At 42.6% G+C, this 18,873-nt stretch overlaps 1 protein-coding gene and 1 long non-coding RNA gene across 4 annotated transcripts in view; one reads left to right on the forward strand and one right to left on the reverse strand.

The window, feature by feature from the left end:
• Window positions 1-2,449: 2,449 nt before the first annotated feature.
• Window positions 2,450-17,781, reverse strand: LOC126984797 (sialin-like). The gene is made up of 12 exons (XM_050838904.1): window positions 17,204-17,781; window positions 13,029-13,240; window positions 11,701-11,793; window positions 10,441-10,509; window positions 9,947-10,102; window positions 9,615-9,702; window positions 7,048-7,268; window positions 6,527-6,676; window positions 5,717-5,849; window positions 5,193-5,348; window positions 4,641-4,726; window positions 2,450-4,409 (listed from the first exon to the last, which is right to left on the reverse strand). Exons 1-12 carry the CDS (start codon window positions 17,229-17,231, stop codon window positions 4,176-4,178), a joined length of 1,626 nt encoding a protein of 541 aa, XP_050694861.1. The 5' UTR covers window positions 17,232-17,781; the 3' UTR covers window positions 2,450-4,175.
• Window positions 4,305-18,873, forward strand: part of LOC126984798 (uncharacterized) — a 30,198-nt gene continuing 15,629 nt past the window's right edge. The window contains exons 1-6 of one of the 3 annotated variants that reach the window (XR_007737815.1): window positions 4,305-4,407; window positions 7,084-7,238; window positions 8,666-8,746; window positions 9,168-9,281; window positions 10,326-10,594; window positions 14,054-14,124. This is a non-coding gene — a long non-coding RNA (uncharacterized LOC126984798). The remainder of the gene's footprint in view (window positions 4,408-7,083; window positions 7,239-8,665; window positions 8,747-9,167; window positions 9,282-10,325; window positions 10,595-14,053; window positions 14,125-18,873) is intronic. The other 2 variants (XR_007737813.1, XR_007737814.1) reach the window with 2 other exon arrangements.

The raw sequence follows: 18,873 nt of genomic DNA on the forward strand, positions 1-18,873 counted from the left end.
GAGATTCGTCCAGAGTGGAGTTTTTTGATAAAGTTTGAGTGGAGAGTTCAGCATTAGAGATAGATGAGTCGGCAGTGTTGCCGTCAGGACTGAGGAGTGGTGGGACAGATGACGAAGTGAACGGTGAGGAGATGTATTTGGCTAGATGCCAGAAGTCACGGGAAGAGTTAGAGAAAGCAAGGTTTTGACATTTTCTATTAATGAAAGAATTTTTGGTTAGTCGGAGAATAGATTTGGCACGATTTCGGGCAGAAATGTAAAGTTCATAATTAGCATTAGTTTGAAGGCTCTGGTATCTTTTGTGAGCTACCTCTATCATTGACAGCACGAGAACAAGCGTGATTAAACCAAGGCTTTTTAGCGTGAGGAGTAGAGAAAGAACGAGAATGTATGCCTCCATTCCAGAGATAATCACCTCTGTGATGCGCTGAGCACACACAGAGGGTCTCTATCCTGGAAGCAATAATCATTCCACGGGAATGTACATCCTCAGGTCGTCCCACCGAGCTGAAGCAAATGCCAGCAGCATCGCCTCTTCGGTGGGTCCAGAGGATGTACAGGAGCGATAGGACAGGATGCAGAAATAAGATTGTGATCGGAGGAGCCCAACGGAGAGAACAGTTTGACAGAATAAGCAGAAGGGTTTGAGGTAAGGAAGAGGTCTAGAATGTTGGGCCGATCTCCAAGACGGTCAGGAATACGTGTAGGGTGCTGGACCAACTGCTCTAGGTCGTTGAGGATAGCAAAGTTGTAGGCTTGTTCACCAGGATGGTCAGTGAAAGAGGATGAAAGCCAAAGCTGAGGAACATTGAAATCTCCTAGGATGGAGATTTCAGCGAAGGGAGAGTGGGTCAAGATGTGCTCCACTTTAGAATTCAAATAGTCAAAGAATTTTACATAGTTGGTAGAGTTAGGTGAGAGATAAACAGCACAGATGTATTTAGTAATAGAATGACAGTGAAGTCTTAACCAGATGGTGGAAAATTCAGAAGAGTCAAGGTCGTGGGCACGAGAGCAAGTGATGTCGTTGCGCACGTAGGCGCAACATCCAGCTTTGGATTGAAATTTAGGATAGAGATAGTAGGAGGGAACAGAGTAGAGATTGCTGTCAGTAGCCTCAGAAACCTGTGTTTCGGTAAGGAAGAGAAGGTGAGGTTTAGAGGAGGAGAGATGATGTTCCACAGAATGAAGAGCGTTGTAAGTGGGATGGAGAAACTGTTAGGTAGAAAACGTTAGCTAGCAGGGAGTGAGGGAGAGAAGGAAGGGCACAAAGGAAGGAAGGAAAAGACAGGGAGAAAGCTATTGGTGGGAGGGAGAATATGTGTGAGACAAAAGAATGAAAGAAGTAAAAAGAAGGAAGAAATAGTAGAGTGTAGTCGTTTATCACAGGGAAGGGAGGAAGGAAAGGAAGGAGAGATAAAAAGGAAAGCAATTTATGGGAGCCGGAAGGGAAGGAAAGGAAAAAAGGAAATAAAAGAATACGAAGAAATAGTAAATGGTTTCCTGGCGGGGAGGGAGAGAGAGGGAAGTACTGGGAAGAAAAAGGAAAGGAAGGAAAGACAAAAGAAGGAAGCTAAATCATGAAACTTAACACCGTCGCCTCGCAGAGATTAAAATCATGACGTGAAGAAGATGAAGTGTCGGATATCTGATGAATGTGATGTCTTAGTGTTTTGTTTGAGTTTGACATATTGATATATTAACTTTACTGTAACAATAAAGAATGGGAGGTGCTTGTTTGCCGAGCAATAAAACAAAAAATACAGTTTCATGCTTTTTTATCAATATCGTTTGCATTTTCAGTCGTGTTACTTCACTTCAAGAATGTTTGTCATCATCATCAGCCATTACTAATCCACTGCAGGAGGGACAACGGCCTTTCCCAACGTCCTCCACTTCTCTGTCTGATGTTAGTTAGTGTACTCCATCCTGCGACTCCGGCAAATGCTCTAACTTCATCTCTCCACCTGGTCAACATCACTTTTTAGCGTAATTATCAAAATGTACTTCAGAATTAATTTATTGCAAAGTCAGTGTTGGTGTTGTTGTTGTGGTGGTGGTGGTGGAGGTAGACTTTATCGTGTTTTTTATTCTTATTAATTTATACACTCACGATTTTGCGGACCATCAATGTCACGTGCACAAACATAAACAAACTGACCTGACTTGAGAATTTATGTATTACAGAGTCAGTGTTGTCGTTCATGTCGTTAATTTTTTCTGCACTCACACGGTATTGCGGTCCATCAATGTTACGTCAAAGCATCAATGTGGTGACTTACTGCTCGGCGGCTGACAGCGTGACGTGTGTGGCGAGTAAACACGTCACGATCACGCCGTAAAAAAGATGAACCTGTAAAGCCACGACAGACAACCAACCGCATATTAAAAAAAAAAACATTCAATAACGCCTGCATAAAGCAATAAAAAAAAGCATACAAACACAGAACTGACTCCCCTTTTTTTATTTAACTTGATAACCATAAAAAAGTAAGTTATTGAAGAGTCAAAACAAATATACATAACGAAAGTAGCAAAAAACATGAGTGAGATTGCATTAACATATATACATTTTTTCACGTGAGATTTTTCTGCGTTATATATGTCAATGAGATCATCTGTTGCTGTGTTAGTCCTGTCTCTTCATCGCCTAATCTATGCACTTTCCCCTCTTTATCTATACCAGGCTTCTTGAGAGTACAGGTTCACAATTGCCTATGTACTAACTGGGTCGCCTCTTCATACATTGATAAGTAGACGGGAGGAACAGGGATCTTAGTACTGATAAGAGGCTCCAAAGTAGATAGTGAGAGTAATGCCGAAAGGAATATCGAGTTTCAGGAAAAGTTTGAGGTATAATTTTAACTGAGACTTTTCACTGGGAGGAGAAGAGGAATATATTTTTCTCGTCTATATCTTTTGTTCCTCTTCTTTCCTCCGTTTATTTCCCGACTGGCTTACTCTTTTAATTGTCCCCATGTTCAGTTTGGGGAATAAGGATTTTGACTGAGGTTTGTTGTTAAGAGAAGAGATGAAGACCTTTCTTATCTGTATAGTCTATGTCTTGTGTTACTGTTTTCTTCTCCGTGTATTCCCCGACTGGCTTTCCCTTCTCTCCCTGTTCAGTTTGAGGAATGGTAATTTTAACTGAGGCTTGTTGCTAAGAGAAGAAGAGAGGACGACCGTTTTGCTTATCTATTTCTTGTCTCCTTTTTTTTCTTTCTCGCGTGTTTCCTTCGTCTGGCTTCCCTCTCCGTCTCTCCTCTGTCTCACTCTTTTTCCCACATTTGCTCCATCCTTACCTACATTATCTGAGACCAGAGTTGTTAAATTATCGTACTCAAAACATCGCATTTATCAGTTCCAGGGCCCAAAACTTTCTTTCCCACACAGATAACGAAATACCAGTTAAAGTTCTCGTTAAAAGCATTACTTATTGGCGTTTCTTTGCGATAGCTGTGACTCAGAAACTGGAAAATACGATGTTCTGAGTGTCTGAATACGATAATTTGGTAACCCTGCCTGAGCCCAACGTCGCCAGATTGTCGTACTCAGCCTCATATTTACCGACTTCCGACCCGAAAACTATCTTCTGGACCTCAATAACGAGATTCACTTATAATTATCGTTAAAATAGTAAATTCCTGATGTTTCTTGGCAATAGTTATGCGTCAGAAACCGGTAAATACTATGCTCTGAGTACGATAATCTGCCAACGGTGCCTGAGCCTCGTCGCTGTGAGAAAAAGATAGGTGTACCCTTTTCTTATCTCTTTTAGTTCCTGTTCCTTTTTTCCGTTTTTCCTTCGTCTGCCTTCCTCGTCTCCCCTTTCCTCCGTCTCCCGGCCTTCCCTACACTTACTCTGCCCCTCTTTTGACTATTATAACTATTGTCGCTGAGAACAAGATAGGTAGACAGTTTTCTTTATCGTTTGCGTTCCTATAACATCCTCCGTCTTCCCTACATCTGGCTTTCTCTTCTTTCCCTTCCTTTGTCTCCCGTCCTTCCCTCCATATGCCTCATGATTATCTGTATTATCTGAGGTTTGTTATTAGGTGAGTGACGAAGCTTTTCCTCTGTCTAATCCGTTTCTTCCTTCTCCTTCATGTTTTCTTTATCCGGCTTCTTCTTCCGTTCCTCCTTCACTTTCCTTCCCTACACTCATCCATCCTTCTCTACACTATCTGAGGTTTGCCATTAGAAGAGAGGAACAGCTTTTTCTCCTCTACATCTTGCACTCCTTCCCCATTCGCATCTCCCCCGTCAGGTTTCCTCTTTTTCTCCACCTGATGGTCCTCCCCGTAGTTCCAGGACTGAATCTCCGTCGAACTGAAGGCGAGGAAGACGAGCCACGTGACGGTGTACATAACGCCGGTCATCCAGAACACTGTCTGCCACTCCTGAAGGGTCTGTTGGGGGAGGGAAAGGAATGCATGCCAATTTGTACGTCATCATTATCATCATCATCATTCCATCCCGTTAGTATTAGTGCTCCTATCAGAAACACTACTCTAGACAATAATTGAAGGAAAGTTTCTTTGTGTGTGTGTTTTGTTTTTAGGCTCGTGTGTTCTTTCTAAGTTTCACTCTCAATCACTCTAAATCTCAGCTCCTTGCCCTGGCCCCCACACCTCACCCACCTGTCCTGGAGTCATGGCACCGACGATCACTGGCACACACATCGACACCATGTACGCCAGTGTGTTGCTGAGTCCGAGGATGGTGCCTGGGGAGGTCAAAGAGGGGTCAAACAGGAGATTTACAGGGGCAGACAGTCAAAAGAGGGCATATATAGACCATAAGGAGGTCAAACAGAGGTCACGCGGGGTTATGAGAGGCCATAAAGTAATATTGAGGTCATTCGTGGGTTATACTAGGGTCATGTAAAGTCAAACGAGGTCATTAAAGGTCACAAGAGGTCATAGTGTTCGAATAAGTTTACTAGAAAAAAGAAAAATGTAGAAGGAAGAGGAGGAAAGAAGAAGAAGAAAGGGGAAGAGAGGAGGGAAAAAAGAAAAAGAATGACGGGAAGAGAAAAGTGAAAACAGCAAGAAAAAGAATAAAAGAGGAAGAACAAGATGAACAAGAACAAGAAAATGAATGAACATAAAATAAAAACAAGAACAACTGCAAAACGAAACGAAAATAACTACGAACGAAACAAGAAAACAACACAACTAACACCCATTTACCTGAGAAGTTCGGCGACAGGTCCAGGTGGTTGGCCAAGTGTCCGGAGCAGATGCCGCCGCTGAAGCCGCTGCCGAGACACAGCAAAGCCACGGCCAGGGCGGTGTTGCAGCCCGCGTAGCCCACCACCACCAGGATGATGCCGGGAAGGAGCAGGGCTGACGGGGGAGAAAGGTGAGGGTATGTAGGGAGAAGGATGTGGGGTAAGAAGGAAGAGGTTGGAGAGTGAAAAAGAGATAGGAGGTGATAGGGATAGGAAGAATAATGGTCGTAGAAAGGGGAGGAGGGAGATGATAAAAGAAAACCAAAAAGCAGGAACATGAATGGAAATAAATAAACCAAAAGAAAAAAAGACGAATAAGAACAAGGACAAGGGCAACAACAATAGCAACGAGCCTGATAGATTTTCAAAAACACTTGGAATGATTTTAGACTAAGAAGATAAACAACAAGCTAAAAAAGTATAGGTATCATCACCATCAACACCACCACTATACCCATGCCTCGTCACCGCTAGTTTACTTACAGGTGGTGTTGAAGAGTCTCCTGGAGGTGTGGACGGTGAGGTAACCCTTCGTCAGCAGCCAGTCGCCCAGCACCCCCGAGCCGGTGCTGCCCAAGAACTGCGAGAGGAAGGGCAAGGCGGAGAGCAGGCCGTTCTGAGGAAGGAGAACATTGGAACGGAAAGTTAAACCAGTGACGGGAAAGGGAATGGAAGAAAACAATAATAAGATCAATAGAAAAATGTTCTAATGACACGCCGTTATGATGGAGGATAAGTATACGGGGCGAAAACTTAAATCAGTGATGCAAAGGGAAATGGAACAAATAACAACAACAAAGCCCAGTGACGAAAACTAATATGGAACAAATAACAAGAGCAGTGAAAACGAGGCAAGGTTAAGACACACGGTTATGCAGGGAAGTAAAAATAATGGGACGGAAAGTTGAATCAGGGACGCAAAGAAAACCGAGAACAAAAGTACAAACGAAAAAAAAAAAGTGAATGGAAAGAGTTCCTACAGATAGAGATAAGACAAGGAAGATAAGACAAGAAAAGAAGCATCCTCCTTTACATACGTACACTGGTGATGAAGAACCCAAGGATGATTTTCGTGGGAGAAAGAAAAATAGAAAACACCAACAGTGCAAATAAAAAAAATAAAAAAATAAAAACACTTATAACCTCATCCTCCTTTACAAACTTATCATGGAAGGAAGATAAAAAGAAAATAGAAAGAAAATTAATACCGAGAATGAAAACAAAACAGACAAGGAAAATAAGATAAAAAAACTCCTATGATAGTAACCTCCTTTTCCTTCTTTGCAAACTTACGCTGGTGATGGAGAAGCCGAGGATGCTGTCCATATAAGAAGGAAGTTGCGTGAGGAGGAGATTAAACCCGAACATGCTGCCGATATGGGCGGTGGTGGTGGCCCATAGAGGCACGCTGCATATGATGGCCTTCCACGGGGTGCGGCGGGGCTGTGGGGGGCGAGAAAGGGGTATAAAGGGGTAGGGAACATAGGAGGGGGAGGAGGACTTGGAAGGAGGCGTGGGGTGGAGGTATGAAAATGGTATGAATGTAGGAGTGTAATGTGCGGAGTAGAGGGAGGGTTGTGGGGGGGGTTCTCTCTCTCTCTCTCTCTCTCTCTCTCTCTCTCTCTCTCTCTCTCTCTCTCTCTCTCTCTCTCTCTCTCTCTCTCTCTCTCTCTGTACTTTTTCCTCTAATTCTTTCTTTTATATTAAATCAAAAAGAAAAATATTAAATGTTTAGGAGAGAGAGAGAGAGAGAGAGAGAGAGAGAGAGAGAGCGCGCATATACACACATTCCCCCTCCGCTCCCCCATACTCACCTTGTTCTTCGTGGTTCCCTTACTGATGGCGTCCAGGATGTAACGTTTCTCCTCCTGGCTGATCCGCGGGTGCTCGCTGGGGCAGTCGTGCATCAGGAGGGCCCAGGCGGCAACCCACACCAGGGACGCCGCGCCGCTGATGTAGAAAACAGCGGGCCACCCCATCGTGTCGGCCACCACGGCGCACACGGGTAACGTTATGATGGTGCCGAGAGTGTTGGCTGGTGGTGAAAAGGGGGAGATTGTAGTAGCAGTAGTAGTAGTAGTAATAGTAGAAGTGCAAAGATCTGTAGACAACCTAGAGAGTAAGGGGAAGATAATCTGTTTTCCCGCCAGCAAAACACACACAGGCAGGGAGAAGATGTCTTCGCTAATATAGAAAGGACACTTATTAGGGATCTCTTGACACCTCTGGATGCTTAGAGTTACGTGAGGATACCTGTTGACACCTGTATTTGTGGATTATGTGTGTGAAGGGGGAGGGGGGTATCAGGAATCAGGTTGTAGTTATATTTCAGAATCTTGTGAATGTTAGGCATGTGTTTATCTATTCAAGTCGTTAAACATGTGGCTGAAGGAAAAGGAGATAATAGATAAAAGAAGTAGTCAACGTAAAGCAGAAGCGAGTTCCATTAATTTTGTTTGTTGTCTCTCTTCCTTGTAACCTTGTGGTCTGTTTACACACCACCCTGCCCTTGAGCTTCACTTGTTTGAATATTCTAATTAGTTATGAAGCATCTTTTGAATATGTAAGCCATGGACATCGCGTTGCAGATTTTTGCACGAGAGAGAGAGAGAGAGAGAGAGAGCGCTTACCACCATTACTGAATGAAATTACTTGTATAGTCTATAATCATCTATAAATACACATCTATCGTTTTTTTTTCTTCATCTATTTCAGCTATTACCTAACTACCCAACAATATTTCCTACATCAACATTTGACATCCAACCCAACTACTTAACGAAACTACTTGCTACATTCACGTCTGCAATCTAACTACCTAACACTACTCTCTACATCCACATTTGCAATCTAACCTAACTACCTAACACTTATCTCTACATCCATTTCTGCAATTTAACCTAACTACTTGACCCAACTACTTGCTAAATTCACGTCTGCAATCTAACTACCTAACACCACTCTCTACATCCACATTTGCAATCTAACCTAACTACCTAACACTTATCTCTACATCCATTTCTGCAATTTAACCTAACTACTTGACCCAACTACTTGCTACATTCACGTCTGCAATCTAACTAACTACCTAACACTACTCTCTACATCCACATTTGCAATCTAACCGAACTACGTAACATTTCTTTCTACATCCTTTTATGCAATTCAACTTAACTATCCAACACAACAAAACGACTTTCTACATCCAAACTACCAAATTACCCAAACATTACTTTCAACAACCTCCTCTGCAATATAACCAAACTACCCAACACTACTTCCTACATCTTCATCTCCAACCTAACCATTCGTCATTACTTTTCGCTGCGCCATCTTCATACGTCTCGCCAAAACCGTGACTCTTATGTGGGTACGAATCTCCGTCAAGGGTGCCCCCAACAACCCAACACTAGTTAATCTTCCCTCCAACAGCTGCTGAATGCATGGTCGGGGTTGGAGAACTCAGTATTTTAGTGGCAGCTGCTGCTCGCCCTGGCTAAATACGCTGTCAGAGTTAAGTAATGCATGTGAATTTGTATATCATCGTCGTCATCATCATTGTGGGTTGTATTTGTTATAGTTTATCCTGTGTTTGTCTATCCCATCATTGCAACAGCACCTCAAATCACGGTCATCATTATTCCATTCATCGTTCCTATTAGTACCCCCAATTAAAAATACAACTATGGAGCATAATTCAACTAAGTTATATACCCCCCCACCAATTAACATTTATATCAGGAAAAAACTATATATAAATACCATGGAAAATCTTAAGTAAAGCGGAAACAAAATGCTCTCAAATTAAAGTACCCTGATTGAAATGTTGAATACTACTTGATTTCCCTTGGTGGCTTTTCATAGATCTCAATAATAATAATAATAATAATAATAATAATAATAATAATAATAATAATAATAATCTTCACTACAGCTTCTGACGCAGCAAGGATACAGCACGCGATAAAATACTTCAAGCACGAGTACTAAGTCCTACAAACCATCTATCAGGGGGAAGTGAAATGAAGATGACAGCAGCGCGCAAGTGGTGAGTGCAAACGATGACTTGAAGTTTTCGTGCTTAGCTGATAAGGGTTCAAATTAGGACTGAGCGAGTCATACAAGCAGAGGAGAAAGTAGTAATAGTTGTAGTTTAAGTAGTTTCTTTTTTTTTTACTTTTTAAAGCAAGGGAAGCAGCTCAAGGGCAACAAAAACATGAAACCTGCCAAGTAGTAGAAGTAGTAGTAACAGTAGTAGTAGTAGTAGTAGTAGTAGTAGTAGTAGTAGTAGTAGTAGTAGTAGTTTTAGTAGTAGTTGTAGTAGTAGTAGTAGTAGTGGTAGTGGTAGTAGTAGTAGTAGTAGTAGTAGTAGCAGCCTTACACATATAGGTGAAGGACATGAAGCGAGGCCTTTCAAGGGGAGGGATCCAGCGGGAAACCATCACGTTCATGGCAGGATACACGACGCCCTGGGGGAAGAGAAGGACGACGTTATATTCTCTCTCTCTCTCTCTCTCTCTCTCACATCATTTTCAAAACCGATCTTCCCAAACGAGACTCCATCAACAATTACTTTTCTCTCTTTTTTTCTTTCCTCCCTCGTTTAATACCTTCAGCAGTTCGTAAAGCCCTTATGAAACCGCTTCGGAACTAATCTCTCTCTCTCTCTCTCTCTCTCTCTCTCTCTCAAAATTACGTATGACTCTTATTTACGTTGACGAGTCCTATGAGAGCCCTGAGCAGGATGAGGAGTACGTAGTGGACCCTCGCAGCCACGGGCGTAAGGAGCGTCAACACCCCTGAGATAAGGATGGACCCGCCGAAGACCTTTTTGGTTCCGTATTCCTCCGCCAGGCGTCCTCCGGGAATCTGTTAGGCCGAAGGAAGGGAGACTTGACTAACGGGAAAGAGTGCATGTGATATATTGGCTTTTGTTAAATTACTCTGTCTGTCTATCTATCACTTTCTTTTTGTCTTTCTTTATAGTAGTAATAGGAATAGGAGTAATAGAAATAATAGCAACAATGATAATAATGACAATAATAGTAATGCTGATTATAAGATAAAGAATAATAATGTATAAATTAAACAGGAAATGCAGTGGAATAAAGAAGAAAAGAAAGACGAGAAGGAATATAAAGAACGCCATGAGAGAGGGAGGGGAAGGAGAAAGACCAACAAGAAGATAAAACATGAAGACATCTCACATTGGTGGCGAAGTAGCCGTAGAAGAAGGCACCGAGGACCATCCCCTTCTCCGTACCCGTCAAGGACAGCTGTGAGGACCAAAACAAAGCACTACAGACCATCCCAAGCCCGGTACCAAAAAATCCTGCTGATCAAACATGGACACACTGACAGGTAAAGAAATGATTGCCTCTGGTTAAATATGCTGCTTGTGGGTCTATTTTTCCGGAACCTATTCAATATTTTCCATTATATGTTTGATGCTTATTAAGTCATTAAATCATCTTTCGTTAATGTGTGGGTGGGTGGGCGGATGGTTGGGTTAGCATACGGATATTTAAAGCATTACCAAACAACGACGAGTGTTTTAAGTTTCCCGTGGTATGTTAATGCAAACTTTTAGCTTGTTCAAATGTTCTCAAGCGATGGACAACATAACGGAATGACTGAGGACGTAGATGTATATAGTCATTATGATTCTTACTTTGGAACCTTACCTAGGCGTCTCTTAAGGGTAAAACCAGTAAAGAAAAAATAAATCATCAAGTACAATATAAAAACGGTCTGAAAACATCGTGGCATATGTAGATAACAGTGACTATTCTCTTAAATTTTCCATCATTATCTTTCTCATCGTTCAGGAGGTGGTCTAGATTTTTGTTAGGGGAGTTTTACGAGCACCTTAAAAAAAAAAAAAAAAAAAGTTATCTTACCCGAAAAAAAACACGATCAAACTCGCACCTGCATCGTTACCTGAAGACACAAATAAGATCCTCAATAACCTGAACAAATCTATTAACTTTACAACCTCCAACAGACACGAAATAAAAAATTAAAAAATACAGATTGACCTAAGTATTACACGAACGAGCTTAATAAACTACATCTACTTCACTATTTGGAGAAAAAGTAGTAAAATCTTGGGTAACACTAATAAACATGATAATCCCAAGACTGACAGACAATCATTGAAAAAAAAAATAACCCTAAGTAGTACATGAATGGGCCTAATAACCTGACATAAACCTCGCTATGATAGTAAGGCTCAAGTGCTGATGCAACAGAGATGAGCACTGGAGCCACGCGCAGCGATTTCATATGCTCACAACTCTATTTACTTCGCCATTTGGAGAGAAAAAAGTGAAATCCTCAGTAAAATCCACATGATAACCACTAGACAGACGATCATTGAAGAAAAAATGATAAGGCGGAGTGCTACCTAAGGAGCCTAATCACCCTGACGCCTCCTTATCGCCGCTCTATCATCACCCGCCACTCACCTGGTATGACCCATCGTCCGGCTCCGCGCTCCCTGGCTCCGTACCGTTATGGGCATCACGCGACCACACCTCAGCCTCCACCGTCACATTTACCTGCGGCGTGGGAAGTTTCCTTTATCAACCTGCATCAAAGTGTTTTAAAGGCACTGGGCTCTAAATACTGCAGGAAGTTTCTTAATATTATTGACCTCCCAGTGGGAGGTCAATAATATTAAGATTGTATGGGAGACGCATAAAGACATAAGTAGCCTCCCACATCATAAATGAAAGGCGCTGGGTTCTAAATATTGCAAGAGATTTCATAATTGACTTCCCACGGACTGTTTGGAAGACACTGAGGTTAAAATATTGCAAGAAGTAACCTCCATGAATAACCTGCCGTATTTTTTTACAACAAAGACAGCTCAAGGGCAACAAAAATAGTGTATAAAAAAAAAGCCCGCTACTCACCGCTCCCACAACAAACAAAAGTAAAGAGTGGCCAAAAGAGAGGTCAGTTTCGAGTGGAGAGGTGTCTTGATACATTCTTCTTGAAGGAGGTCAAGTCATAGGCAGGAGGAAAATGCAGACGAAGAAAGGCTGTTACAGAGTTTACCAGTGTAAGGGATGAAAGAGTGATGCTGGGGTTAACTCTTGCATAAGGGGTTTGGACAGTATAGGGATGAGCTAGAGTAGAAAGTCGAGTGCAGCGGGGCCGCGGGAGGGCGGGAGACATGCAGTTAGTAAATTCAGAAGAGCATGCAATCAGCATGAAAATATCGATATAAGATAGAGAGGCAACATGGCGGCGGAATTTAAGAGGTAGATAACTGTCAGTAAGAGGAGGGGAGTTAATGAGACGAGGAGCCTTTGACTGTATACTCTGTCCAAGAGAGCTGTGTGAGTGGAGTCCCCACACCCATTTATGATAAATGAAAGACTAAATTCTCGATGTAGGAAGAACTAAACTTCATAATTTACCTCCCACAGCATGTGTGAAAGGTACTGGGTTCTAGATATTGCAGATGGAAGTTTAATAAGAAAAGTTGCTGTATAATGCATAACTCCTAGAAATCGTGCGTTTTCTAAATTTCCCTGCTTTGAAATATGCGAAAGACTAAGTTATGTCGAAAGAAGTAACCGTTGTCATTCATATTTTTGTTGTTAATAAAGACCCTGAAGCGTACGGGAAACACCGAATTCTGAATATTTAAAAAAGTTCCCTCAATTAATAACCCTCCCTCTGAATGCAGGAAAAATACCAAGTTAAACATTGAAAGAAGCGATTGCTATGCATGTTTTCGTTGAATATTAAGGTGCCTGTGTTTGTGCTTGTGTTTTCATCGTACCGGCGCGGAGGAAGGGGTGGCGGCGATGCAGTAAGGCGTGGGGGCGGTGAGGGGGGCCGAGGCGTTCCCTGTGGCGTCGTCGGGGGAGGGTCGAAGAGGGATCGGTTTCACCATAGCGACGATGGCCACCGACATGTTGATGCGGAGGACGTAGAGCATCACGACCCCCGCGGAGGTGAGCATCGCCAGCGCCACCCGGGCCGGCACCGCGCCTGGGAAAGAAAGGGGAAAAAGAGTCATGATTGTTTGAGTTCTGCGATGGTTTTAGGTTTATTTTTATTTTGGGGAGAAGGGGAGAAAGGAAAACCCATTACTGTTCCGTGGGATATCTTTGTGTGTGTGTGAGGGGAGGTGTGTGTGTGTGTGTGTGTGTGTGTGTGTGTGTGTGTGTGTGTGTGTGTGTGTGTGTGTAGGCCTCCCCATGAGGTTATGAAGAGGCCTGATTTGAGGAGAGAAGGAAAAAAAGCATGACTGTTTTAGCCCTGCGTTTGGTTTTTACTTTTTTTTTATTTTTATTTTGAGGAGAAGGGGAAAAGGCAAAACCCATTATTCTCTTGTGGGATATCTTTGCCGTGTGGGGGGTGGGAGGGGCGACGGTGTGTGTGTGTGTGTGTGTGTGTGTGTGTGTGTGTGTGTAGGCTTTCCGCGTGAGTCATGACGTGGCCTGTTCAGAATGCGAGTCATGGTTGTTGGTGTTTGACAGTGATGTGCAGTGTTTGTTGTGCTTTCCGTTTTGCTTAGTGCCAGCGTGAAGGACGGAGCGGAGATAAGCAAAGTATATATACTGTATATGCTTGATGAGTGGCTCTTTGTTGATGTTCACTCCATTAGCAACTGCCAGCCCCAGTATAGCCTGAATTATAATGCCCTTGTTTGTGTGTGTGCGCGCGCGCGCGCGCGCGTGTGTGTGTGTGTGTGTGTGTGTGTGTGTGTGTGTGTGTGTGTCGTCATGGTTTGGTCACGTGTTTGAATTATGATCCCAAAAGAGCCTAGACTTACATATTAACGACGTTTAATTACGACAGGAACTCAACATCACACCCACATTCACACACCCGAGAGGCGGGACACAGCCACGACTCACACCCGCCACCCGGTCAGTGCTCCTTGTATTTTTTTTTATGTACTTCCTATAGCTCCAGTAGGCTTTCTTGAGGGGCCTCTTGGACGACCCCAGCCCGTCAGTGGCGCAGGCGAATTTTATTTATAGTAGCTGCCGTGATGTATGATTATTGATGTGGCTGCCCCCCGGTGCTCCTCTTGAACGAAGTCGCTGGAATTAGGATTGACTGAAGATTTTGGCAGCATGTGGGTAATCTTCCGCCACTCGGTGATTGTTGAAAATTGTCAACGTGCATCGGTGGGACTCGAACCTAGGTCCTCGGGCTTACCACAGGCACGCTGACCACTCGGCCGTCGCCTCCGCTCGTATATCATCACCAGACAAAAATATGCCCCTTGTTTACTTCCTTTTTTATTTATATTTTATTTGTTTACTTATTTTTCATTTATTTATTTATTTACTTATTTATTTTTATTTATTGGTTGATTTTGTTGTTGTTGTTGTGTTCCTAGCATTTTTTTATTCCCACTCTCTTGTTTTGCTCCCAAACAATATCATTTGCATTAACCCGTCCGCTGCGATTGGCACGGATTTGGCTTTCACTGGTAGCCTGGAAACATATACTCCCAGGTCTTTCTCTGCCTCTGTGGTGGATAGTGGATTGTTTCCCATGTGGTAATGGTATGCTGGATATCCCCTCCCAAGGTGCAGGACTTCACATTTTTTTCCATTGCATGGTAGCAGCCACTTTTTGTTCCATTCCTGTAGCCTGGTGATGTCTTCTTGTAGGAAATCCGCAGTCAAGGGGTTAAAAGATAAAAAAAAATATGTATACGTCTCCCTCAATAAAATTCGATCTTGATAAAACGATACTGGTAAAATCCGACGAATTCGCCACTTGCCACATAACAGATACACCCATTAACACACCCCACTTATGCATCGCTGTAGGGTTTTCCGACGCCCATGCATGAATGAGGCGCAATTGGCTTGGACGAGGCGGCAAAGGATCGTAAATTGAGTTGCATAATTTAGTTCTCCCGGTGACTAAGCTGGACCGTCGGACTTCCCGGCCTGAAAACGTCATCACATCACTCTTCGTCTTGTCAGGGTCTTTGGGCCGGGGATGTGGCGCAGCAGTGTGGCTCTATGGCAACTAAACTGCTTATGTCTGGCCGTCTGGGGGTCTGGCGGCGGCGGTGGTGATGTTAGGTAAGAGGAGTGTTCTTCCGTACCTCACGCTGGGCTCAGTGGGCTGGTACTTGGTAACTGATTCTGAGGTGCTTTGTAATCGTCTGGGTAATTTGCTGTCTGGATCATCGGGTTCTCACCGGCGGCACCGTTATGTAATGGGAGGAGTAACCTTTTTCAGTTATGTAATATGGGAACAAGTAGCGTCTCTATTCTCCGGAACACGTTTTGAGCTGATAACTTAAGTCATTAATCTCAAAATATAAGAATTCCCTCTCGTTTTCTTTTATCTCTCCGGTAAGAGGCGGTAGATCAAGGAACAAACAAAAATACCGCGCTTCTCATTTAAGGAACAATGGTAGGGGGGGTTTCGAAAATTGAAAATGTTGTAAAATGAGTTCATCATATTGAAAAAGGTATAGGCATCTGAAGCATTTGCAATTAGTTTCATTAGTCAGAACAGCAATTTTTCTGACACCCAACAAACATCGCATTGCTTCTTAAAGGGAAGGAGTTGCCACGAAAGAAAGTCATACATTAACAGAATGAAACGTATATATTCCATTTATTTTTGTCTTCATTTATATCGTCAGTCAGGGAGTAATAAACGATAATGATACCTGCTTTCCTCCTCCTTGCAGCTGTGTAGTCTAAAACATCAAAGCGATTCAAGACAGAGCAGCTTATCCACAAAAAACGCTTATATAAAAAAAGGCTGTTAAGAAATAAATCCCGAAGTAAATACATGAAATAACCAGAATATATAACGACCCTAGAGTACGACGGCGTAACATGATACAACACCAGACACCTCGAAAGACCATATCACCTGCTCGCGTTAAATACATATTACCGATGACTCAGGGCCCTAACCATCTCTTAACTTATCTATCCCTTAAATTAACGATCCCTAATTATCCTTAACTATTTGCCCATGCAATGTTGTGTGAGTTGTCGTGGGGGGTATAACGAAAGAGAGACGGGAGGAAGAGGAGAAAGAGGAGAAGGAGGAAAAGGAGGAGGAGGGAAGTAACCTACCCACCCACCATTTATCTGACTGGTGCACACTGGTTTTCATCGAAGTGTGTGTGTGTGTGTGTGTGTGTGTGTGTGTGTGTGTGTGTGTGTGTGTGTGTGTGTTTCATCTCAATTTAGCAGGTGGCCCCACTTTATAAAGCACTCACACGCACTTTACCTAACACACACACACACACACACACACACACACACACACACACACACGGATTAATAACAATAACTTCTCCTCACACACTCCTCTCGTATACCGGTTATCATCGCTACCACAGAGGTTGCCGATCGAACCTTCTCACCCCACATTCAGTAGTTACTCGTCTCAATGGTATCACGTTATCCAATCGTCCTCTGAACCACATATACGCCCGAGACAGCCGGATAGACAGGAGGAGGGAAAGAAAGAAAGAAAGGATGAATGAATGAATGAAAGAAAAAGAAAGAGAAAAAAGAAAAAAAAGAAAAGAAAGAATAATAGAAAGAAAGAAAGGAGAAAGAAGAAGGAAAGAAGGAGAAAGAAAGAAAAAATAAAGAAAGAAAAAAGGAAGAAGAAAGAAAGAAAAGTAGAAAAATAAGTGAAAGGAAGGAGAAAAGAAAAGAAAAGAAAAGAATGAGCCAACGAGAGAAAGAAAAGACGAGAGAAGCAAAGAGAGAAAAGGAAAGAAAGAAAGAAAGCGGTAAAAAAAGAAACAAACAAAGCTAGAAAGAAAGAAAGAAAGAAATACAAACACGTTAGTCCCAGATAAAGAAAGAAAGAAGACTCACGGACGTATCTAATATCCACCAATCTAAACACTAATAAAAAAAAAAGTTGAATCTGCATAAAAAAATATTACGTCTCCCTATAATGAACCCAAACAACTAAAAAAACAACAGATGAGCCACTTACCACATGGAGGCTTCTTGGCAACACCCATTTCACCGACGACGAGGAGGAGGAGGAGGGAAGGAGAGGGACGAGGAGAGGAGAGAAGGGGAAAAAAAAAGAGGAAGAGAAGAAGGAGGAGGGGAGGTTCTGCCTTTACGGGAAGTTTGTACTAAAAAGAAACTACAAACTCACTCAAAATATACGAATCAAAATAATTACTTAATAAAACTAACTTGTAGACTCATTGTACTGCGAAGACGAGGGATGAAAAAACGAGGACAATGAGGAACGATGTGAAAATGGAATACTAATCTAATAAAGAAAGTGGGAGGGAACATGGATTTATGATTTGACTAAGTTTATGTAAATGGAATGGTGCAAAAATCTGGCTAGGAACAGAGATGTGACTAGAAACGAATGCTCTAGACTGGGAGGTGAATAGGGTGAGTAATGAGTATATGTATCTGCGTATGTTCTAAGTACTGTGGCTGGGGGAGGTGAGGTGTGGCCAGGGTGGGAGGGAGAGTGTGGCTGGAGTCTCTCAGAGCGTCACTGCTGAGAGGAGTCACGCGGCACACTAACTTGATCTCAGCTGATACGGACCTCTGAGCATCCGAGAGGGAGGAAGAGGGGGAGGAAGGCAGAGAAGAGAGGATAGACGAAGGGAGAGGGAGGGAGGATAAGAAGCAGGATGAGGTGTTGACAGCAGTCTCAATGTCATCCGTGTTTTTCCTTCAAGAATCAGGTCAGGTAGTTCTGAGTCTATTATGATCTTAGATTGCTCCAAATTCGTTCGTTTTGTGTTCATTGCTTGTGGGTAGGGCACGACAATTGGAGTGGTAGAGAAAGTGAATAGTATTGGGAGGTGGTCGCTGGGTGAGAGGTAGATGGAGGAAGGGTGAGGAGGGGAAGGGAGGGGAAGGACTATAGGAAGAGTAAGATGACAATATGGAATGAAGCAAACAAAAATGAGGAAGAGACGAGATTATGTGCAAAAATGAAGGATCTCTGGGGAGGAGAGAGAGAGAGAGAGAGAGAGAGAGAGAGAGAGAGAGAGAGAGAGAGAGAGAGAGAGAGAAAGGGGGTAGGGGGAGTTGGGAAGGTCTGGATTCTATGCGAGAGGAATATAAGGCAAATAAAAATATGGGAAAAATGCGATCATAAGTATGGAGAACAATATGAGATAACTCAAAACCGACGTATTAGATAGTTAAAAAAATATGTTTAAGATGAATATATTCTTACGACGTCACTAGAAAGGAGAAAACGCAAAATTATGGAAAACGATAAAGAAAATTTGGATGAGGAAAAGGAAATGGGAGAGAAGAAAAATCGCCTAGTAGAGGCAAGCGAAGATAGAAAGAAAGATTGAAAGAAAGAATGATTGGAAAAGAAAAGGCAGAAAGAAAAAAAAGAAATCGAAAAGTAAAAAGGAAATTGAAAAAGAAAAAGAAAGAAAGAAAGAGTTGGCAAAGTTTTATGAAGCTATTCCTACGCCTATTCACACACACACACACACACACACACACACACACACACACACACACACACACACACACACACACACACACGCAAGGGCAGACCATAAGCAGACCCAACGTAAATATCATTGTATAATCATTATTTAATTAATCGTATTGCTTTAGGAAACTACGTAATCTTAATGTACTACAAAGATCAAGATTATTTCC

Source organism: Eriocheir sinensis, chromosome 5 (assembly GCF_024679095.1).
Source record: "Eriocheir sinensis breed Jianghai 21 chromosome 5, ASM2467909v1, whole genome shotgun sequence".
NCBI lineage: Eukaryota > Metazoa > Arthropoda > Malacostraca > Decapoda > Varunidae > Eriocheir > Eriocheir sinensis.

Excerpts from the sequence above, each read along its gene's own strand:
- LOC126984797 (XM_050838904.1), bottom strand. The coding sequence starts at position 17,231 with ATGGGTGTTGCCAAGAAGCCTCCATGTG. Across the intron at positions 13,241-17,203 it reads TGCCAAGAAGCCTCCATGTG|GCGCGGTGCCGGCCCGGGTG; the intron begins GTAAGTGGCTCA and ends TTTCTTTCCCAG. Across the intron at positions 5,349-5,716 it reads GAGACTCTTCAACACCACCT|CCCTGCTCCTTCCCGGCATC; the intron begins GTAAGTAAACTA and ends CTCCCCCGTCAG.